Genomic DNA, 24,165 nt, shown 5'->3' with positions numbered 1-24,165 from the left:
TATTTGCCAGGGGGTGGATGGGAGCTCTGAGTAAACTCCTCATAAAACTGGAAGTGGAAGTGTTCCCGTTCATTATTTCAAGTCCATTTGCAATTTTGGGGTTGTAGCTTATTTGTTCCTGACCAAGATGTTCTTGGGATTATCTCTATTGCTATGTGAATTGCAACTTAATAGAGACACTGAAGTGCAAGCTGGGAGCTCACAATATGCCACTGAGCCAACTAGGGCTGAACGATACATCGAATTTTCATCGTCATCGCGATATGAACTCGCGCGATGAACACATCGCAACAGACAGCCTGACACGATGAATGAATGCCTGGTTCAGATTACAAGATTTTTGTGTCTGTTACGATAGTCACGGTGTCAGATTACACGATTTTGACTCCTAAATTCTTGTCGTGTCGTGGACAAGAAACATGTCAGACTACACGCTGCTTTCCGACCAGTCATCGCGTGCTGCCACACGCACACATTCACTCGCAAACATTCACTCGCACGCACACACACACACACACACACACTCACTCACTCGCACACACACACACACTCACTCACTGTCCCTCGCTCACTCACTCACTCGCGCACACACACACACACTCGCTCACTGGCGCGCACACAAACTGTTGCTCGCGCTCTCACTCACTCGCGCACACTCACTCTCGCTCACATACTCAACCCGTCATGGAGGACCGTTAAAAAATTAAACATGCTAGTTTTCTGTCGTGAAGCATGGCAGACGCGACGTCGGTTGTCGCCCACTATGACACACTATACGAGATGAAACGATCGAATCTTGTGTCCCGACGCCCGTTGTCGTTTACGAATCCCCACAATACACTACGTCAAACGGATCGTGCCAAAATCGCGCTAAAATCGTGTAATCTGAACCAGGCAGGTAATAAACGTTTGACCTATCATGCAAAGAACCTATTAAAGCACTAAGACATGGGAACAGTAGGCTATAGGCCTAGCTAACATTAACATTTGAATATTTATCGCAAGTCATATCGTCATCGCAATTTTAAACAATGTTATCGCACATCGCAGCTTTTCCTCATATCGTGCAGCCCTAGAGCCAACCACTCAGAAGCATTATTAGCATTATTACAATCACCCTGCAATGATGCCGTTTTTTTTACTTAATGTGAACAACTTTGTGTGCCTAAAAATAACTATCGCACAAATAGCGTAAAATTAGCCCAGACAAATGAATACGACTGAAAAGGTGCTGTTAAAAAGGGGCAAAAGTTGTCCGTAAAGTGACAATGCTGTTATTTGGGTTGGTCAAGCAACCCCTTGTCCCTTAACTGAAGCTATAGTGCACATCCTTGGCGTATTTGAAGTTCCCGTCGCATCCGTTAAGCTATCGTCAATCGCACAAACAGATTGTGTAAGTCTGACTATCCATGTATGAAATGTGGCAGCCCACACACTGACATGAGAGATGTTTTGAAACGTACAGGAAATATGACGGCAGCAATGAATCGGGTTAGCATCGGTGGGCCGCTAACTATGCTAGTCGCTTCAGGCGCTATTCTTCCCGCATCAACACGGCTGGAAATACGGATGGAGCTGATTGCCGCCCGCTGACTGTGCTGACACTGTGTTCTTACTGTGAAGTAATAGCGAGACACCCACTCGTTCCTCACTGTTGTCAAGGAGCCCAGCGGCAGATTCAATAAAGCATCTATCAGCCAAGCCCCTCCGCTAAACTAAAGGGAAGTGCTACACAAGCGCCTGTATTTCCAGGGAAAATCAGAGCCTTGGCAAGTCCACGGTCATGGATTATGTGATGGGCCTGCAGTGATTCAAGAGAAAATTGTCCCTGTATTTGAAATATGAAAAGGTTGCTGTAAAGCCGTCATATTTGTATGAGAGAAAAGGAAGCGGAAGCCAATGCCATTTTCTAAATGTTTGTTTTTGTTATTGATTTTTGGCACAAGAAATCAAAAACATTAAATCTATTTCATTCAGTCCACAATAAATAGCCTAGTGTTGTCTTTTTACTTTTTTGTAATAAAACAAATTGCTGTATGAAGTGAATAAATAAGACATAATTCGTCAAATATGTAACTCCCTTCTCAAGTTAAATGTCTATACATTTTGTGCATAAACTTAACGTGTAAAGTTTTGACGAATATCAGTAAAATATTATAAAAATTACTTTTATTAACACACATTAAACTGATTAAAAGTGACAGTAAAGAGATTTGCATCGACACAAAAGAAGTCTATTTCAAATAAATGCTTTTGAACTTTCTATTCATCAAAGAATCCTGAAAAAGAATGCAGGGCTTCCACAAAAATATTAGGCAGCACAGTTTTTAACATTGATAATAACACATTTTTCTTGAGCATCAAATCAGCATATTAGAATGATTTCTGAAGGATCATGTGACAATGAAGACTGGAGTAATGATGCTGAAAATTCAGCTTTGCCATCACAGGAATAAATTACATTTTTAAATATATTAAAATAAAAAATGTTATTCTAAATTGTAATATTTCACAAAATGTTTTACTGTACTTTTGATCAAATAAATGGAGCCTTGGTGAGCATAAGAGACTTTTAATATCGTAAAAAAAAATCTTACTGACCCCAAACTTTTGAACGTAATATATATATATGTGAGTGTGTGTGTGTGCGTGTTTGTGTGTGTGCATGTGTGTGTGTATGCGTGCGTGCGTGCATGCGTGTGTGTGTGTGTGTGTATCTGTGTGAAAATAATTATGGACAGTGAATAAATACAAACAGTGTGTCTCACCCTTAAGATTATGAACTACAAATTAACTACTACTATAATCATATTTGGCTTCGATAGGCTCACAACAATAACCATTCTGATGAAATTATAACCACCTCCCTTGCTAATCTGCTTTTGATATACACCCTCATCTGTGAACCTGCTCAAGCGTTTAATGCTGGATGAAGCTGCAGGAAATGAGTCCACCATTAAACAGTAAATTTACTCTGAATGGCAAGCTGATGGATGAGAGCCCGGCAACCTGCGACAAAGCATCATTTCAAATAACAGGCACGCACACACACACACAAACAAACTGACATGTGCTCTCAATCGCATATGATGCATATGAAACAATTAGCATGTGAAAAGAGCTGGATGTTCCTTGACACATTGCTGTGATGTGGATGCCACTCCTCCAGCGGTCAATCAGCTTCACCAGAAACACAAACACACGAATACATACGTTACATGCTAAAGGAAGCTCTCACCATATCCATGAGTGCCTCCGGAGAGGAAGGCTGCTCAAGCGTATCATTCTCTCCTCGCGAATCCTTTGATTGCGGCCAGACTTCATTGAATGACAGACTTTCAAGAGTTTCTCAACAAGCACTCCACGAATCCTTCTCATTGAGAGAAAAGACTATGTGACAACTGTGTCCGTATTGTCTCTTTACTTGTTTGCCATGTTTGGTTATGCCTACTTCCATCTACAGCAGACTACTACTTGACCCCACTTTAATGCTGATAAAAAAATATATATATAACATTTAACAAAGCTTGTTAACAAAATATATATAACATTTAACAAAGCTTGTTAACAAAAACAAGCTATTCCAATAAGCGTTTAAGGGAAGACAAATGAAATCACCCTGAAATGAACAGTGGCTTCCAGAACGTCCAAATACAACAGCCTCTGACGGAGTGTGCTGAGCTGTTCCCGTCTGACGTTCATTGTGTTTATCTGGAAAACGCTTGGCCACATTCCTCCTTCCTATCCACATGACGATATCAAGTCTTTGTTTTTTCCTGTTGCCAGCGATATATTTCCTCTCGCTTCACAGAGGGCAGGGCAGTAGAGTTCGGCAAGTACACTGCCCTAAATACTTCAGTGTTTCAATCAATGTTCAATCAGCTTTATCCACCTTTTTCCTGAACATTAAAGTTGTTGAAGTCTATTGTTGTTTTCTTGGTATGAGAATTGTACACCTGAGATTCGCGTACCACAGGGTAGGGGTGAGCAATATGGCAATTTCTTTTCAGGAAGGATCATGATCTACAATCTTATAATTCTTTTTCATGTTAGCTTTCAAGACTTATTTTGCAAGTTTTTCAGCAGTACAGCCGAACTAAGACACCACTGACATTTAAAATATTTTCTTTTGTGTTCCACAGAAGAAAGTCATACAGGTTTTGAAATGACATGAGGGTGAGTAACTCATTTTTGGGTGAACTCTCTCTTTAAATTAAAGAGAGACATCAGGGCAGTCAACAGAAAAAAAAAATTGTATTTCATAGTCACCCCCTCACTTTCACACAATCTGATCATATATTTCATTTTTATTTCTGCACTATAAATCATTTTCTTATCTGATTTTTGTTGCATAGGCAACATCTCCCTTGGACAAAACATCCCTGGTTTATGAGCGTGTATGTGTTTGTGTGGGAGGAAAACACATTGCAGGACCGAGTGAGACTACTGTTCTTGCGTAGATCTCTTTCCCTGTCGGCATGTGGTCATCCCTCTTCAACCCCATAACGAGAGCCCCTGCTGCCCTCTTCGTTCCAGCAATAAAGCATATCGATTCTGTCAGTGCAAGCTGTACTCTTTACGTAGCTTTTTAACACAACAAATGACACCTCAAACTGAGAGGGAAAGACAACAAGGCAACAGCGACAAGAAGACACTCATGGTCTGATTTCTCTTTCTCTTTATCATAGACCCACACAGACACACATGGGCATAGAATATGCAGGGGAAGTGTCCCCCGCACTTTTAATAAGACGTAAATTCAAGTGTGTTCGCATAGAGGTTGTCATGGGCCACTGTGAATAAATCTAGATTTAAATTCAAAGAGACAAGATAGTCTATGCATGACCTGACGCACTAAACTCTCATGTAATGTATGTTTCATTAATACTGGAAGCCAGAGGGCTCCCTTGCGCAGAAAGTCCAAAACAGACTCGTAGAAGTAATAACTTATGACGTTCCAGGAAATCCCTTGTATGGCCAAAGGCATCCAGCTATTATTATTTTTGTGGAAACCTTAATACCCTTTTTTAAGATTTTTAGATGAATAGAAAATAAAATAAAAACTGCATTTATTTGAAATAATTTTTTTTTTTTTTACAAAAATCAATTCAATCAATCAATGAGACTTTGCTGAACAAAAGCATGAATGTCTTTTTTTTTTAATTAACAGTAATGTATTTATTATAATGCATTTACAACCCGTTTTGCATGCCACATGGTTTGATATTTTATTATCTAATCCAATGAAACATTCATGTATTTTGAAGTGTCTCAATACTTTTGGGGGCCACTGTAGACCATCTTCCGTAAAGCAAGATGAGCTATTATAAATAAATAAGTGAGAATTCACTGGTTCTGATGCATGCACTTTAAAAACACTTGATCGAAAAAAGCAATCTGTCAACATCAGCAAAAACAGACCGAAACCAAGCATAGTAGAGAATTTTAAAAAGTCTCCAGGGAGAATATTAGCATAAATAACACATCCAACGATAGTTTCTTTCTTTGTAAAAGAAAGCTTCAATTATATTTGGCAGGTGTAACGGTTTGAGTTTTTGGTAAATCATAACATAGCACAATTGTGCTAGTCATTATAGAATTGAAGTACCAAAACCTGCACTCTTGTTTTAACATAATGGTTCTCAACTGATTTAACATTGGACATCAACATCAAGTGGCCAACCATAGTTTAATGAACAAAAGCAAACAAAAAAGTGCTTACACTCTAAAAAAAAAAAAAAAAAAAAAGGATTAGTATTATCATGAGCTGCATAGAGCCACAATAAGCATCTTCTGAACAGCAACAATAAAATGAATGTCACTCTTTCTTAATTGGAAATTTGACAATTTTGCACAAACAATAGCCAAAGTGTGATTTGAAAGCCTAACATATGAAACAAACACTCTGCCAACTAATGCATTAGGCTCCTGAACATACGTACGAACTGCACAGCATATTGCATAATATTTATCAATGATGTGTTTATTGCTGGTTTTATGCTCTCTGCATAATTCACCTCAAAGCACGGTCAGGCCAAACAATGTTTTACATCTTCATAAGCTTATTTATTGTTTTATCTAATTATGCATGATAATATGGTTAGTTTAATTGTTTTTCCCCCCTGCGGTCCACAACCCTAACATAATAGACCTACACCCATTATCGGGTCACAACCCACCACTGCTCAGTGCTCAATGCCATAATATATCTGCTGATTTATAAAACTGCTTAAAATCATCTCACTGTTCTTCCCTTGAAATGCATTTACAGCAGGTACGCCAGGAGTCACATTTTATACTCTTCATTGCATAACATCCGTTAGGATAAAAGCTTTTAGTGTTAAAAATCCACAGAGCATAAATTTATAGATGCACTACTGAACTGCAACCTGGTTATAGTGTATTATGCAATAGCTTCTTTCCTTTTATACACATGATCTGTGACCATTATCAATCTCCACCATTTCCACTTCATTCACTTGTTAATTCGACGCACTTACTGACAGTGTGAGCTAAATGGAATGCATTCTGGTATTTGCATTGGGTGTGATCACCGAAGAGTGAGAGGGGGAGACGTTATGACTCCTGAATGAGGGTCTGACTGGGGCTGCTCACACTAGTCGTTCTCCCAGCTCCCAAAATAGACTTTCTGCATTGCGCCGGCGGTCCTTATCTCACTGTCTGATGTTTATGTTATCTCTCTATGGGGGGATCTTTCTCTTTCTTTCAATGCTGCTTTACACATTTCATTTTCACAAACGGGGCCACCAGAGTCAAATAGCAGCATCTGAAGTCTTAAAGGGGACCTATTATGCAAAATTCACTTTTACATGGTGTTTGAACACTGATGTGTGTCCACAGTGTGTGTAAACAGCCAGCCTAAAATGGTAAAAATCCACCCACTCCTTAAAATACACTGACGTCACAGTAGGGACAAGCCCCACCCATGACTGGTGACGATCAGCCCTATAGAGTGGTGCAGGTATGACGTAAATTTGTAGGCCAAAATGTGGAAACGAGTTGGCATTTTAGCACTTCCGGTTTCATCGTCCCGAAGTCAAGTTTTTGGTTAAATGGATTTATTAAGGTGGTTAACAGAAGCTCAATATACTTTCACGTTTTTATTCTAAGACATAAAATACATTACTGTTACGTGTCTTGAAAAAGGCGGTTTGCTAACAAGTGGCTAAATGAGACAAGAGGTTGTCATCACACCGAATAGGAAAGCTCATACACTTTTACAGCCACATTATGCTTATAACTGTGCTCTTATAAACTATTCTAACTCAAACTTTCTGGGAAAATGTTTTTTAAATAAAAACCGAAAGAGTTGTCAGAAGCTTAGTGATGATTACGTTGAAGTCGTGGGACCGTGGTGTAGTTCGTTTATAGCCTACCTTTAGCTTTTTACTTCTGCCGACTGCATTTAGGCTTCAAGATTCATAAACGTTGTGTTCATCTGTGAAAATTATCTTAATGGACAAAACGTGCAAGTATCATAAACTGTTGTTGATCACAGAGCTTGTTTTTTGTGAAAAATCCAAAAGCCTATGGAAAATCCTAATGGGTTTTTGTCGAGGGAACCAGTGTGATGCTAACTGCCGGTTAGCGTACAAAGTGACGTCATACCTGCACCACCCTATTAGCATAAATCCCACCCTGAGTGAGCCCCACATAGTCTGCCATGTATATCCTCGCTATAGTACCTATTAGCCGCGTTTCCACTGTCGGGTCAGTGCGAGCCAGGGCTTTAAACAGGCCATGCCGAGCTAAAAGCCTCGGGCCAGTAGCACTGGGCCTAAAATATTTAAAACCCAAGCATCGATGTTTTATTACAGGTTTACAATAAAAAGTGATACATTGATCATAATGAATTAATTTGTGTCAAAATTGCACATTAGTCACACAGAAATAAAGTGGTTTATAAGCACATATTTTGACACAAATTCATTCATTATTATCAATGTATCACTTTTTATTAGCCTACCGTTAGGTCTATTTCACAAAAGAAAGAGGACACACTTACTTATTCAGTTGCGTCTGTTTCTGTTTATTTGGTAGTTACAGGACATATTTACATCACATTTACAAAGAATGATAATTTCTACAAATATGCCACCAAGCATTAGCACACTCTCCCAGTAGGCTACAGTTATTTTTTTAGTCAGAGAAGCAGAGGAAGCTCCCGAAAAAAAATAAAGAGTATATCCGGTATAAAGAGACGAGACATAGGCTACTGACAGATAAAATAAAAACATGATTGTGATAGCCTTTATGATTTGTCTGATTTCTTCAAGCGTTCATATTTACCATGTTTCCTATGGTAATGGTTAGCGTGCATAGTCTTTTGCATCGTGTATAAATATTTCTACCTTATACGGTGATAAGAATCCACATCGGATCACAAACAAAAGGCATTCAAACATGAAAGTGAGTTTTGAGGTCAATTATTTTAAAAGTCTTTAATGCTGACAGAATGCCGTCTCCAGACTCGTAACCACTCCTCAAGCTCGGGTTGGCTTGCTTTGGACCAAGGTATTCGTCGGGCCAGAAAACCCTGTCCGTTCGCCCCGAGGAAGCCCCGGCAAGGCCCGATCAAGCCCCGGAAGTGACAGAGGAAACAATCAATTGCCTTAATCGACAATTGAAAAAAGAAAAAGAAAAAATTGTTTTTGGATGTACCAATGAACATAAGAGTCTCCATAGACTCCCAGCATCGGAGCCACTGAGGACACAGTGGATGAATTTGTGGCAAAGAAATTAGGTAAATTCGTGTATGTTTGTGCAAACTTCATATCCAGAACAAGTAAGTATCACACTTCATATTTTGTGAATGTTTCCAAAACAAGTTTCTGAAAGTGCTTGTTAGCATGCTGTACGGCTAATGTGGCTAAAGATGATTATATAAATTTTAACCATAATTAAACAAAGCGATTCCTGTTCTATGTCCATGCAGCATATATTCTCTGGCTCTGTAGGCATTCTTCAGTTCCCACATGAGCACCTGTACAACAATTTATAGATGATCATGACAGAAAATGCTAATCAATAAGTTGAATAATGTTACATGTTGTACAATGTTACTCCACAACAACTACATAAATGAATCAACTAACCATTCAGAAACATCCTGTTGCATTCTAAAAGTTGTAACTTCTTCCTGAGTCTCTCCATCAGTGTCCTGCTCCTGTTCGAACATATAAGGCTGCTACTGACCGATACTGACAATTTCTGATATATTGGCTGCATGAGATTCTCCATTTACTGTATGTTGTTGTCGGAGTCTCTGAAGAACAAGCTATAAAGGCTCTGCCCTCTTCTGGAAAGGGTACACACACTAAAACGGTTTGTTTTTGCTCACACCCAAGTAGGGGCAAATTGGACATGCTATAATAAATGATCTGTTGGGTATTTGAGCTGAAACTTCACAAACACATTCTGGGGACTCCAGAGACTTATATTACATCTTGTAAAAAGGGGCATAATAGGTCCCCTTAAAAACAAAAGCACTTCATAAACTGAAGCAGGGAGCCACAGAGGCCCTTAAAAGCATCATCACCGCAGGGTGATCTATTTGACTCTTAGCTCAGGTTTTAAAGGTTCATAGGAGTCTATAAACTACTTCATGGTTTCAGTAAAGTTCCTAAGAAAAATACAAATGCCAGTGCACACCATGTGCTTTCCAACATATCATGGTCTAAAAATCACCCACATCAACACATATTCCTCAATGACTTATTCATCATTGCCGAAACAAAGCTACTGAATCTACAGTGCAAAATAGACAGTGTGAGCAACGTAGTTTGATTACAAATGAACAAATGACTCCTAACCTGATCCTTTTAGTGAATCTGACAACATGCAGTGTAACCAGTGTAGTCTGATTTTTGAGCAAATGACTCTTGCGCACTTGTTCTTTTTAGTGAATTGAAAACAGCACAAACAATCGTAGTCTACTTATCGAACATCCGACTCTAATGAGTCAGTTCGTTTTAGTGAATCAAACACATGCAGCTTATAATTAAGCATGTTTGTTTACAAGACAAAGGGCCCTATTTTAACGATCTGAAACGCAAGTGTCAAAGCGCAAAGCGCAAGTAACTTTGTGGGCGGGTCTTGGCGCTGTTGCTATTTTCCCGGCGGGATAAATGACTCTTGCGCCAGGCGCAAATCTAAAATGGGTTGGTCTGAAGTAGCTTCATTATTCATAGGTGTGGTTTGGGCGTAACGTGAAATAAACCAATCAGAGCGTCATCTCACATTCCCTTTAAGAGCAGGCGCGCTTGTTCTAAAGCGGATTCCTATTATAACGGCGGATTTGCCAGACGCACGCGAGGAGCGGTTCTCAGCCGAGGAGAGCAACGCTCTCGTCAGGGACGTTGGGGATGGAGAAACCCACCCAAATTAACTTCGGTTAAAAAGGCGTATGATAATTTGGGTAAATGTGTAAGCTAGATGTATGCTTTTATAATAAATTGTATATCTATCTATCTATCTATCTATCTATCTATCTATCTATCTATCTATCTATCTATCGTAATAATGTATAATTTGCAAAAATGAAAACTGCTGCTTCTGTGTAGATGAGAGAATCAAAGTGTATGCGCGTTGTGCACACGCTACATTGATTATGGCCAAGCATGCGCCCTTAAAATAGCATATGAATAACATGCGCAACGCGCCACTGACTTTAAACCATTTTTTCCTGGTTAGTGGCGCAACTGTTTTCTAAACCTGCAAAATAGCATGAAGGAACGTTTGCGCTGGAACACGCCTCCTTTTTTGCGCTGAACCGCCCAGGGAGCGCAAGTTCATTCCCTAGTTTAGCGACGTGCTTCTGTGGAGGGAAAAACGCGCTTTGCGCGGGTGCAAAATAGGAATGATACATGCGTCGGTGTACAAAGTCAATTGTGCTGGGTGCAAGATAGGGCCCAAAGTGTAGTTAAATATGCACATAATGCATTTTGTCAATACTTTATGAAAATAACTCTGAAAACAATTTTTTTTTGCTTGTTTAGTTTTGTTTTATAATATATGGCCAATTATTGGGTTACATTTATGCTGATTCTCAAAAAACCCATTAAAAGTCTGCATAAACAGATGCATAAACAAAATAATTGTTTTAAATTGATTTATTATTGAAATGATCTCATCTCGTTATTTGGCAATGGAATTTAATTTATCCAAATATTTATTCGTTAAAAGTACTAGGAGTCATTAATGGAACCATAGAGGGACAGGAATCATGCAGAACTGGAACCAGAACCATTAAATTCTTCATGATTCCCATCCATAAATGAGGCTCATTTAAATTACAAAGGAGGTGTACTTGCACTGAATGACAATTACTTCACTAAAATACTGACGACACTATAATATCCGTCTTGCATATCTGAACATTTTGAAATTGTTGTTCAGGAACAGAAACATAAAATGCTTTCTCATATTTGATTACATGCGTTCACTTGACTCATTAATAAAAATAACCACATTTACATATGCACAGGAAACCCAGGTATGAGTCAACCTGTAATGACAGGTATGAGCTGTAAAACAAGGCATAATGTCATGTTGTTAATGAAATTCATGTAAATGAGCTCTTAAGTAAATTGCATGAAACATAACCTGTCTTCAAAAGTTATAACCCAATTTATGTGCCTGAAAGAGGCAGCAGCCGAATATCTTTGTTATATTGCAGGCGCTAATGAATTACTCACGTCCAGAGACTAATTTGCATAATTCCAATTCTCACCCAAAGGCATTGTTCTGGCTTTTTTATGATTCCTGAATTCTATTACTGTTGTGAAAACAAAACCCCACTGTGTAAAGAAGGTAGGTGATGGTGAGATAAATTCAAAGGGCCAGTGGAAAGAAAGGGAGGATAATATCGCGGTTATCAATGTCATGTGAGCCTCGTCTGGTATCTGTCCTCAGGACTGTGTAATTACTGTCACAATGTAATTAACCTTCACCCTGTCTCGGTGGATACTTTGGTGCTTACAGCATATTGGCGCCGACAATGTAAGCAAGTGTATAGCCATGTCCGATAACGGTCTGGGAGAAGATTTGGTGAAGCACAGGTGGCATTTAAATGTCATGGGTCAAAATGTTACATGGGTAAAGATATAAAGCATCATCCTAATATCAAAGAAAAGAATTGTAACCAAAGAAGACAAAGGAGAAAAAGAGGCTTTGTTTACACAAAAATCTCTTCAATATATATATATCTAAAACTATTAAATATATAGCTATATATTGAAATTTAAAAACGCAAATAAATATGTACATTTAAAAGGTGGAAGGAAGGTACATACGCAAAGTCTGCTTTATGGGGGAAAAAAATAAAAATATATCCAGTAATGGCAATATATCCAGGAAATGATTGTTCTAAGCACTGTGGAGGTGGAATAATTCAAATATTTCGAATGCTCTTACTGAGAAAATGTTTAGCCAGCACTCCATTTATTATGCTGTTTATCACGACTGCTATTTATTTTTTGTGTCCTACAGTGACAAGACAGAACAATTACCACCATGCAGCGCTGGTTTGCATTTTTCATATCATCCCTATGTACATAACCAAACCTGGGACACCGTGACACTAGACATGCCGATAATACAGTAATACGATATATCATTATAATGAACATGCACGGCATTGTCATCATGGGCAATTTAAAATAGCGGGAATTATTTATTACGATTTATTCAGAATAATTCGTATTACGAATTATTTTAGAATTCATTTTAAGAATACTTTTCCAATAACCGGTTAAAATGTACAATACTGTTTGTATGATGCATCAAAGAGGCATGTGCACTCTGATGGAAACAACACTAACAGGCATGAGAAGCATGGCAGAATGCGTGAAGGAGACCGCTGAATGAAAATGCATTTTCGCTCTCTGACAGCAGATAGCACTTATGAGCACAGATAAACTTAAATGTTTTAAACAGTCTTTCAGATTTTTGTATTCGCAATGGTGTTCATCACAGCACTAATCACTTAGGCCCGGTCCACACTACTGCGTTTTCGTTTAGAAACGGAGAATTAAAACGAATACGATATCCGTCCACACCAGCGTTTTAGCTGCGTATTAGAATTGATCTCCGTCCACATTAAAACGACTGAAAACGCGGATCACGTGACCATCACCAACACTGGGCATGCGCGTGCCGGTATAAACACAGCTTCATTGATAAAATTATCCCACCATGCGCTGGTTCTTCCCGGGTTAACCCAAAACCGACGCTCCATGTACGGTCGATACCGTACATGGAGAATTGTCTAAAGTGTGCTAAAGCATGAACACACGGGAATTGTCACAGATCGCTCGAATAATAGCTTGCCTCCGGCGCATGTAGGCAGTTATAGCATTGTAAAATGCAGAATTTACTTGCACAACAGCTGCTAGCAAAGATATACGCCATGACTGATGACACCCAATCATAGAGCCGAGCGTGAGCCTCTACTACGTCATCGTTTCTAAAGTCCTCCGTTTTGACCCGTCCAGACAAAACGCCCTCCGGAGATTCAAAATGAAAAACGGGTCGGCAGCGTTTCTAAACTTCTCTGTTTTGGGTCTCCGTTTTTGCCGTTTTAGTGTAGACGTGAGGTGCAAACGTAGCAAAAGGTCTCCGTTTTTAAACGAAAAAAGATGTGGACGGAGCCTTAATAGGCTGTTTATTTTCAAACTTACACATTTTATTCTGGATTACAACATGCCCTAGATATTGATTGAAAAAAACATTCGGATTATTTACTATTGTTCGGTAACACATTACAATAAAGCTCCATATAGTTAACATTAGTTAATTTATTAATTAACATTAACAATAAAAATACTTCTAATGCATTAATTAATCTTAGTTAATGTTAGTTTCAACATTTAATAATATATTATTGTAGCTATTGTTCATTGTTAATGTGAGTCTACCGTCTGGGGTCTGAGGGGGTTTTGAGGCCCCTGGAGAAGTTTTGACATGCCCTGACATTTGTGCTTTATTCAGTTCATTATAAACATATTAATGCATTAGTTAATGGCCCAGGAACGCATCTAACTTGGCAAAATCAGGACGTGCCCATTGTATCCCCCTCCTCACGGATGGCTTTGCTTGGAAACAGATGCCGAACCCACAAGTTGGCTGCTCAACACCTTGGAAACAAGCCCTCTGGTGCTACAAGAAGAGTCAACCACTAAGTTTTTCATCAGACTGTCACTTTATCTCACCTCAGTCCATCAGTCCCATTTATTCCAATTCATTAGCTATAATCGCACTGAACAACCCTTTATTGAGTTTCCCGCCTCCAGCAGGAAAAACAGGGAGAATTGTGGGTATCTTGTGGAAAGCCCGAAAACAGAAGTGATATAAATAGGCTAGCAGATGGAACAGAATTATGTAATAGAAGAAAGACAAAGAGATGGGGTGTGCATTCAGGGTGCAAACCCACTTGCTCATTGTTATTCGTGCTGATGCGGCTCTTGCCGTCTGTCACCTCATCAACTTATGGAATGTAGCCGAGTTAACAGAAAAGTTAGTAGTTTAATTATGTTTTTTACATTAATAAAGGTCATGCTATTAGCACATTAATAGCACATTAAATAGATGTGATGTGGTAACTGAGAGGACATCATCTAAACACAGGGGAATTGAGTCGTGATGTAGGGCTCTGTGAATGTAAAATCTGCATTGACAGTACAAATGAAAAGCGTACCATATAATGCCAGCTCATATCGGAGCGTTAGCTGTGAGGAAGACCCTGGTAGTCGTGGAGAGCGATTAATAATTCAGTGCTTGCCTCACATAGATCCTCGTGGCCGGTGTGAATAAGCTGTTTTTTAACTTAGGCTGGGTGTGGTGTGAAAAGAGATTTATTACTGATCTCTTCTGTGCACACAGGTGCTTTAATTGACTGGAAAGTATAAAGCTTTCTCTCTTCCTTTCTTTAAAACCTTATTTAAAAAAAAAAAAACCTAATTAAAAAATGTCCCTAATACTTAAGAAGTAAGTATAAAACATAATACATATGAATATGAAAACAAATATAAATTGATATATAAAAAAAAACGAAAAAAAACAAACATATTTATTAATAAATACATTTTATGATAAAAATATATAAAATAAAAAAATATTTATATGTAATAGATGTACACTACTGTTCACAAGTATGGGGTAAGAAATATTTTTTTGATAGCAATAAATAGCACATTAAATTGCTAATTACAGTAAGCAATTTGCTAATATTCTATTGTATCTCTTAACACTCTTAACAGTCAGCGATTCAATGGACTCTTAAGCACAGCTATTAAACCAAGAAGGTGCACAGGGCCCATTTCTGCTCCAAATGATTGGAAATAGCATCAGTCAGGGAATTTCACCAAGTGTACAGTGACTTACAGCATAAAGGGTACAATTAGCACAGTGCGTATAGGCTGCAAAGGTGATAAGTGGCTTTCTCTCTCTCTCTCTCTCTCTCTCTCTCTCTCTCTCTCTCTCTCTCTCTCTCTCTCTCTCTCTCTCTCTCTCTCTCACCCAGTTACTATTGTCAGACAGACAGCCCTAATCACCAACTACTCTACAGATGACTGCTCATTCTCTCATCTGCTCTCAAAAATTAGATTAAGAACAAAATTCAAAGGTGAAGTGTGGAATTCCTCTGCCACTAGTGCCACCAAATGGAATTGTAAAAATAATAACTGTTACCAAACAGATAGTCCCGCTCCAAACTCACGCCCTTGGTTGTGCCAATGATGCTGTGTCAAGCTTCTCAAAATAAAAATAAAACAATATTTTGATATATAACTGTGATATATGTAAAACACACTTTCTGGGGGTTCATTTACACTTTATTAGGATACTACATTAGGAAATTCCAAGTTCAGAACAATTTAAGCTTGTAATTTAAACAAACATTTAAACAATGTTTACCTATTTTAAAGCACTGAATAACTATCGAATCGTGATTCATTCGATTCTTAGCATTTTAAATCGATTACTGGCAGAAACAAACAATTCACGATTCAAAAAAACATGGTTTAAGCTATAAATCGTTAAATTACACATATGGACCACAAAACCAGTCACATGGGTTATTTTTTGGAAATTGAGATGTATGTATCATCTGAAAGCAATTAGCTTTCCATTGATGTATGGTTTATTATGATAGGACAATATTTGGCCGAGATACACCTATTTGAAAATCTGGAATATGAAGGTGCAAAAAAAATCAAAACATTGAGAAAATCACCTTTAAAGTTGTCCATTTATGTTTGCGATTGTGCTGCATTCACTTACAAAAATAAACGTTTTATATATTTACGGTAGGAAATTTAAAAAATATCTTCATGGATCATCTATTAATATCCTAATGATTTTTGGCATAAAAGAAAAATCGATACAATGTATTGTTGGCTATTGCCACAAATATACCCGTGCTACTTGTGACTGGTTTTGTGATCCAGGGTCACACATCACCTTTACAAAAATCAAACAGTGAGAGGAGAGCCAGTGTAAGCATTACTGTAAGAGGAGCAGAATAAAAGTTCATGAAGAGATAGAATGATGCAGTGGAGTATGAAAAGAAAACAGAGGTGGGAAAGGGCCACTGCATACCCAATATAGCTGCAAGGCCATTAAAACAGTCTACATTCAGTGCTATGACAGACTAGTGGACACCAGGTGCATTAACGACAGCACACAAACAGCACACTCCTGATTAAATAATGCAACTGGCTCTAACCGTGCACTCGTTGCATAGAAGTGAGCGCTGAAGAGGCAGATGAGAGACTCGACTCTTCGCTGAGAAGGCAGCATTGTCAAAGGGGAACATTCAGCGGCTGTTGACTATCGATCTGTTGATCTTTCGTGCACTGAACCCTCGCACCTCAGTACTCGGCATGCAGATCTACGCTGAATCACTGCCTTTACGAGGATATTTTTACCACAGCATGATTAACTAAGGAATGGCATCTTCCTACTAAACATTTACAAGCTGCAAAGCAAAACACCTCACAGTCTACTTATATAAAAGCCTGCATATAACATTTTAAACATGTTCCATGACTATGAAGCATCTGCCAATTTTTGTTTGCTATTGCAATTGCAAAACCCACCCGATGCACACAGAAATATTAAAAAGACTAAACCACTGATGCACTCTGAGGTGAATTCGCTAAACGGTTGTATTAATAACGCTTCATTACGGCAACAATTTAATCCATTAAGAGCACTATTTGTTGAAGAGCCCTTTCCCACCTCTTTTATAGGAACTATTTCATCTTGACTGTTCAATTAACTCATCAACCATTTATAAAGATCAAGTTATCCAAATGTCATACTGTACATAATTATGTAGTGATGCCTGCCTTATTTCATTTCACCATCACAACATTGATTTGACATTGAAAAAAAAAATGACTTGATTACAAACTATTGATTTTATTATTGAAACAACTATAGACTTATCAGTAATTGCCATAATTGTAATATTGTAAGGAAGTCCACTGTAGTGATGTTTGGTTTTTGAACGAACCGCTTATTTGAGCCGGTTGAACCTGGTTTATAGTAAGTAACCGGTCGAGCCAATTCATTAATCGAACTGAATCAAACTTTTGGTTTCGGGTTGATGACGCAAGATCCACAAGCCGAAGTAACGTGTCCGACTCAAAAATAACCGAATTAGCTGGTTCAACCAACTGTCAAAGTTTGCCGAGGATTACCACGAGACTCACGTGATTTCAGTAAGCGAGTCTTCATTACAGGCTTGTTCGACTTCATGCAGCTCTGCGCAGACCGATCGGTGGCTGATTTGAAGCTATGCATGCCTGTTAGAAATTTTGTCCGACTTAATACAGCGCCGACGCCACGTGACGTATGCCATGAAAGTACCGCGAGGGCGATTCGAGAGCAGCCGCAGGACTCAGCCAGCGCAGCTTCTCAAGAGCGGCTGCACAAGCTCTGATGGCGACACAGCTGTTCCACGATTGGCCGGATTCACCGCATGACAACAATCACGGGTGTTTCGTGTTTATTCTCATGCCTACAGTTCCACTAATGCTCACAAATCAGTTTTTTATAACAGTAAACACTCTTTTCATGTAGTCGCGATGTTATATTGTGTCATGTTTATCAAAATAAAACTATTAAAAAACGTAGACTCCACTTCATTGATAGTAGCCTATAGGCTTATGTTGAACTTTATTTGAACTTTTATGTGAACAATGTCATGTTGAAGAAACAATACCTCAAGCGATTCTTGAATGTATGAACAAGAAAGGAACAATATGATAGATATTGAAGATATAAAGAAATGACGGAAAATGGAATTCAATAATTGAATTTTAAGGTTTTAATAAAATGGTTAAGTGAAATAAATAGTAAAGCATTCTTTGATTTTATTAGGGAGACAGGGCTGATACATAAATATAAAACTCTGTTCCTCATTCCGGAGCAGAAGGTTGCGGTAATGCACATAATACGCTGATTGCCAGCCGCCATTAGATATGCATCCCTATTAGAGGTGGGAATCTTCAGTCACCTCACGATCCGATCCGATTCCGAGAGTCACGATCCGATTCCAGAACGATTCTTTATCTACCCCCCCCCCCCCCATTAATTCATTAGTTTACATAAGTAATTAAGTAGTCTATTTTTTTATAATTACAAATAAAATAAATAAAACATTAAAACAGTTTTATTTTAAGAATTTTAAACTAATATAACTTCAAACCATATAAATAGCAAATAATAAAGAGAAGCATAGAAACAAATGACAAAGAAACAGAAGAGTGCTTTCAGTATTTAAGATTATCTGAACATTTTCCATTCAAGAACTGTGAGTGATTTATTTTCATCATACTTTTGTTTTTTACTTTGACATCTTATTAGACTGAGATATCTTAGATATCTATTTAGCTGCATTCACGCTCGGATCTCTTTTTAAATACAAGTAGTAATGTGGTTTGTCCTCACCGTTTAATCCCTTAAGACATAACTTGCTGTGTTTACGTTCATTTTGCACAAGTATATTAAACCACTTACACGGAGTCGCACAGCCGCATGCGCGAGCAGTCAACACAAAGCACGCATCAGCATTTGAAACTGAAAGCAGCCTTCTGTTAGCGAGGTTCATATTTTAAATATATAAGTCCACTGCATTCCAAACCACATAAACGATGACTTCGTAGAGCATTTTTAAGGAGAATATCGACGCGCGAGACAGCACACTTCAAGTGTAACATCAAACATGCGCGTCTCTCACAGCGCATCCTGTACAATGAAGCCTGTGAATGTCCTTATAATTCGTTTCAACCTTACGGAACTTTATTAAATATTATTTTACTGAAGGTACGTGTGTGGGGAATTGTTAGCAAGCAGAAGACGGGTGTTTCTAAAGCAAACTCTGCGTCATCGCACATCTGGTTATAAACTAAGCTCAGAATCGATTCTGAAATTCTCAGAATCGATCCAGAATCGTTGGAGAGAGAATCGCGATGCATCGATGGATCGATTTTTTCTCCCACCACTAATCCCTATATGTCTGCGTACATTTACTAGCATTTTCACAACTTGCACTGTGAAAAATGTATTCATTATATTTTGAGCACGTTTGCACCATTATCTTATCTGCATAATTCCTTCAGCAAATTGGGTGCTAAAACAATGCAAATGGTGCCCTTAAAGTCACCTTCAGTCTATATTTATTTTCAGGTAATAATATTTTCTCATAAGCTCAATAAATTACAAAAAAAAGCATGTTTGACAGCTTTGGATGATATCAGTGTAATAAGTAATTAAGGTAACACATGGTGTCATAAATATTGTAACCTTGCAGGACTGAAGATTCATACATAATACATTCATCTCTACGGTGGGATCTAAAAATAAGGCTCTTTCCTGGCAGTAATAATTCATTGTGGATTCCATCCCTCTTTATGTTACCAGACAGCTCCTTTCCAGAGTGACGGCCCCTGGCTTGAAAAGACAATACTATTGGGGAACTATTCAAATGAGTGACATTTCCAGGAAGAAACAAATGCTGGACGCACCAAGAAAAGATCTGGTGAGATCTCTTTGCACCTCTTGTAAACGTCTTTCATCACAGTAGTTTCTGCACTTTCTCATGCAACAGGTGTGAGGACAGCTTTGTGCTATCAAACTGGGAAGATGGCATGGGGTATCTTCACACGGCCGACTGTTGAGAATGCCACAAGACTGCTCAATTATTTGTTCACTCCTCAGTGGCTTTCATCCTGACTGCTGGCTAAGTTACAGTTTTTCATTTTCCTATTTGGATTTTGGGGCCTAGAATTTTCTTATGGTTTCCTGCCTCCTAAAGTGCTAGAAAAACCATAAAAATCATCCATATAAAATTAAGGAAAATATAAAAATCCCAAACTGCTGGGGCTTTTTTGAGGATGAATCAAACTATATGACTGGTTCCCCTTCGAGGGAACTCGCACTGCGTCGTCGTCGTGACGACACTTTGGGGAACGCCCCCAGCGTAGCGCATCTGAAGTATGAATGAAATCTGTCCAATCCTGATTGGTGCTGCGTCATGACGTAGTAGATGACGGCATAACCGGAAGATACAAAGGGACGCCGGCACAAACACACGTTAGCTTTTTGCTCTTCAGCAAGCGCTCTGTGTGAAACTGTTTGTCTTATTTGGTGTTGTTTGTCCCATAAGAATTGTCCCATAACATCTGCATTACAATATAGAATCTAGTGGCTCGGATCTCGCGTTTGCCGAGGCAGCGCGTAGGTTGCGGGTCTACTCTGCAATAAGATTCTGTGACTGATCTCGCGTTTGCCGAGGCAGCGCGTAGTTTAAAGGTCTGCATTGCAATACAGAATCTATAGTGGCTCGGATCTCGCGTTTGCCGAGGCAGCGCGTAGATTACGGCTACTCTGCAATAAAGATTCTGTGACTAATCTCGCGTTTGCCGAGGCAGCGCGTAGATTAATGTCTGCATTGCAATACAGAATCTATTCTATAGTAGCTCGAGTCTCGCGTTGCTGAGGCAGCGCGTAGATTACGGGGCTGCTCTGCAATAAAGATTCTGTGTGGGTGCGAGGCATGCACAGTCAGCTCCTGAGGGTGCTGGCTGTGTGTTCATTGAGAAATATCTTGACGCACATAGCCGTGCGTTTCGGGTGTTTCAGCCTCGCGCCCGTTGGCTTTCTTCTCGAGAGATGAAATCCAAATATATTGTGAACGACTCGAATCTCGCGTTTGCCGAGGCAGCGCGTAGATTACGAGTCTGCTAAGGGACACACGCGATCTGTGAAATAATACTGTTTGGGTGCGAGGCATTCACAGTCAGCTCCTGAGGGTGCTGGCAGTGTTCATTGAGAAATATCTCGGCGCGCGTGCATAGAAAAAAAGCCGTGCGCTGTCAGATGTTTCAACCTCGCACCTGTTGACTTTCTTCTCGAGGGATGAAAGCCGATATATTGTGACGGCTCGAATCTCGCGTTTGCCGAGGCAGCGCGTAGATTACGAAACCGTATAAATAAATATTAAACAGTATTGTCTGGTGATTATGGCTGCAGAATTAAAATGATGGAATATTATCTGACTTTGAGAAGTTAGATATTTTAATTCAGCCTACCATCCAGACCGTGTTTCACTTATCCAGTGTTTTTGGCTGCATTTAATTTTGAGGAATTAAAATGTTGAGCCTCGCACCGACAGGTGCAAAAAGAGAGTGTCGCCTCCCGCGCCCCTCCCGAGGGAAGCTTGGCAAAGGAGGCAGCGCTCTCGCGGCAAGCCTTCTGAGCCTAAGGTCAATCTGAAGACTGTCCTTCAGGCAAAGAAGGCTTCCGCCAAGCGGTCCTAGCTGCGGCTGGACCGCTCAGAGCTGTCCCCCCCGGGGTGGAGCGATCGAGGTTGCCTCCCCACCGGAGCTCTTGGGAAATCAGTGCTGTGTTCCCGCCGTCCAGTACGCTTCGGGCCACACTGATTTCCTGCGTACGCACGCCGCTCCAGCCGCCTCTAGAAAGACCTGCGGCTGGGCAGCGAACGCGTTCGCACACCGAAAATCATTCTCGATTGCTCCCTGCCGGTCAGCCGCTTCAGGGGGTCGGGAATGAGGCTCGGTTGACACCCGAGGCCAGCCTCGAGAGGCTGGTTCCCTTATTAGATTATCTCGGCGCATGGTCATGCCTTCCGAATATATCTGCGTGGGCCCTGCGTACTGTAGAGCTGGGTTAAAGACTGCAGTTCAGCTCCCCTCCCCCGAAGATCAACGGGGTGGTCTGGACTGTGGTCGGCCCAGAGCAGGTTCGGGTTATGGAACAGGAAGTTCAATCCCTGTTGGTCAAGGAGGCCATAGAACGTGTTCCTCTGCCAGACAGGGAGTCCGGGTTCTACAGCCGGTACTTCATAGTTCCCAAGAAGGATGGGGGGTTGCGTCCAATAATAGATCTCAGGCACTTGAATCGTTCTCTGAGGAGATTCAGGTTCAAGATGCTCACAATTCCAGCCATCGTGAGTCAGATCCAGTTTGAGGACTGGTTCGTCACGATAGATCTGAAGGACGCATACTTCCATATATCCATCCTTCCATGTCACAGGAAGTTCCTGAGGTTCGCTTTCGGGGGCAAAGCGTACCAATATCGGGTTCTTCCCTTTGGCCTAGCTCTTTCCCCTCGCACCTTCACCAAGTGCATGGATGCAGCGCTGGCTCCGCTGAGACTCCAGGGCATTCGTGTACTCAATTATATCGACGACTGGCTAATATTAGCCAAGTCGTACGATATGGCAGTTCGGCATCGAGATGTCGTTCTGGCCCATATCAGGTGCTTGGGGCTGAGACTCAACACAAAGAAAAGCGTGTTGACGCCCTCCCAGAGGACTATGTTCCTGGGAGTGGTATGGGACTCCACGATGATGCGGGCACAAATGTCTCCTGCACGGGTGGAATCCATACGGGCGATGGTCTCCAGAGCAAAGCTAGGCCAAAACCTCACTGTGAAGCAGTTTCAGAGACTGCTGGGGCTCATGGCAGCAGCGTCCAACATCATACCTTTTGGCCTGCTACACATGAGACCCCTACAGTGGTGGTTGAGAGCCAAGGGGTTTTCCCCGAGGGGAAATCCGTTCCGTATGATCAGGGTAACGCGCAAATGCCTTCGTTCTCTCGTCATATGGAAGAAACCTTGGTTCCTGTCCCAGGGACCAGTGCTGGGAGCATCATGTTGCCGGAAAACCGTTTCAACAGATGCCTCCCTCACTGGTTGGGGCGCGGTCATGGACGGCCGCTTTGCGAGAGGTCTGTGGGAGACCCGGCATTTTTCCTGGCACATCAACTGCCTGGAAATGCTGGCGGTCTACAAAGCTCTGAGGAGCTTTTTCCCGGACCTCCGCGGCCACCATGTCCTGATACGCTCGGACAACACTTCTGTAGTCGCGTATCTGAATCATCAGGGGGGTCTGAGGTCGCGCCCTCTATGCAGACTGGCACACCAGATCCTTCTGTGGTCCCAGGGGAAACTGTCGTCTCTCAGAGCGATGTATGTCCCCGGGGACCAAAATCAGGGAGCAGACGTCCTGTCGAGGCAGGGGCTGAGGCCCGGGGAGTGGCGACTCCACCCAGAGGTGGTGGAAGCCATGTGCGTGAGATTTGGCCCAGTGGAAGTGGATCTTTTCGCGTCTCAAGAGACGTCCCACTGTCCACTGTGGTTCTCTCTCAGGCATCCAGCTCCGCTGGGGCTGGACGCCATGATGCAGACGTGGCCGAGGCTGCGTCTGTACGCATTTCCCCCGATCGCTCTGCTCCCGGGAGTCTTGGAGCGGGTCCGCCGAGAGGGGATCAGCCTACTTTTAGTAGCACCCCGCTGGCCGACCCGAGTATGGTTCTCCGACATTATAGCACTGCTGGACGGCCTTCCATGGCAGGTCCCTCTGAGGAGGGATCTGCTGTCGCAGGCAGGGGGCACAATATTTCACCCCCGGCCAGAGCTGTGGAACCTCTGGGTCTGGCCCCTGAGGGGGCTCGGTACCTAGAGGCTGGCCTGTCAGCAGATGTTGTCGAGACTTTACTCAGCTCTAGGGCTCCCTCTACCAGGAGACTGTACAGCCTGAAGTGGAATGTGTTTTCCACTTGGTGTAGAGAGCGTGAGGTGGACCCAGTTAACTGCCCAGTGGCTTCAGTGCTG

General features: G+C 40.9%; 1 protein-coding gene across 5 annotated transcripts in view; it reads right to left on the bottom strand.

Annotated features, from left to right (window-relative positions):
- Positions 1-24,165, bottom strand: part of pde4d (phosphodiesterase 4D, cAMP-specific) — a 150,923-nt gene that overhangs the window by 48,816 nt on the left and 77,942 nt on the right. The window contains exon 1 of one of the 5 annotated variants that reach the window (XM_079897290.1): positions 3,239-3,689. The exons of the other annotated variants lie outside the window; for them this stretch is intronic. Coding sequence (XP_079753416.1) covers positions 3,239-3,378 — 140 coding nt within the window. The 5' untranslated portion in view covers positions 3,379-3,689. Of the gene's footprint in view, positions 1-3,238; positions 3,690-24,165 lie in introns of those variants that run through there. 5 annotated transcript variants of the gene reach the window in all.

The sequence above is a fragment of the Squalius cephalus genome, assembly GCF_949319135.1.
Source record: "Squalius cephalus genome assembly, chromosome: 16".
Lineage (NCBI taxonomy): Eukaryota > Metazoa > Chordata > Actinopteri > Cypriniformes > Leuciscidae > Squalius > Squalius cephalus.
The sequence above is the reverse complement of the archived record's forward strand: the minus strand, read 5'-3'. Positions and strand labels throughout refer to the sequence as shown.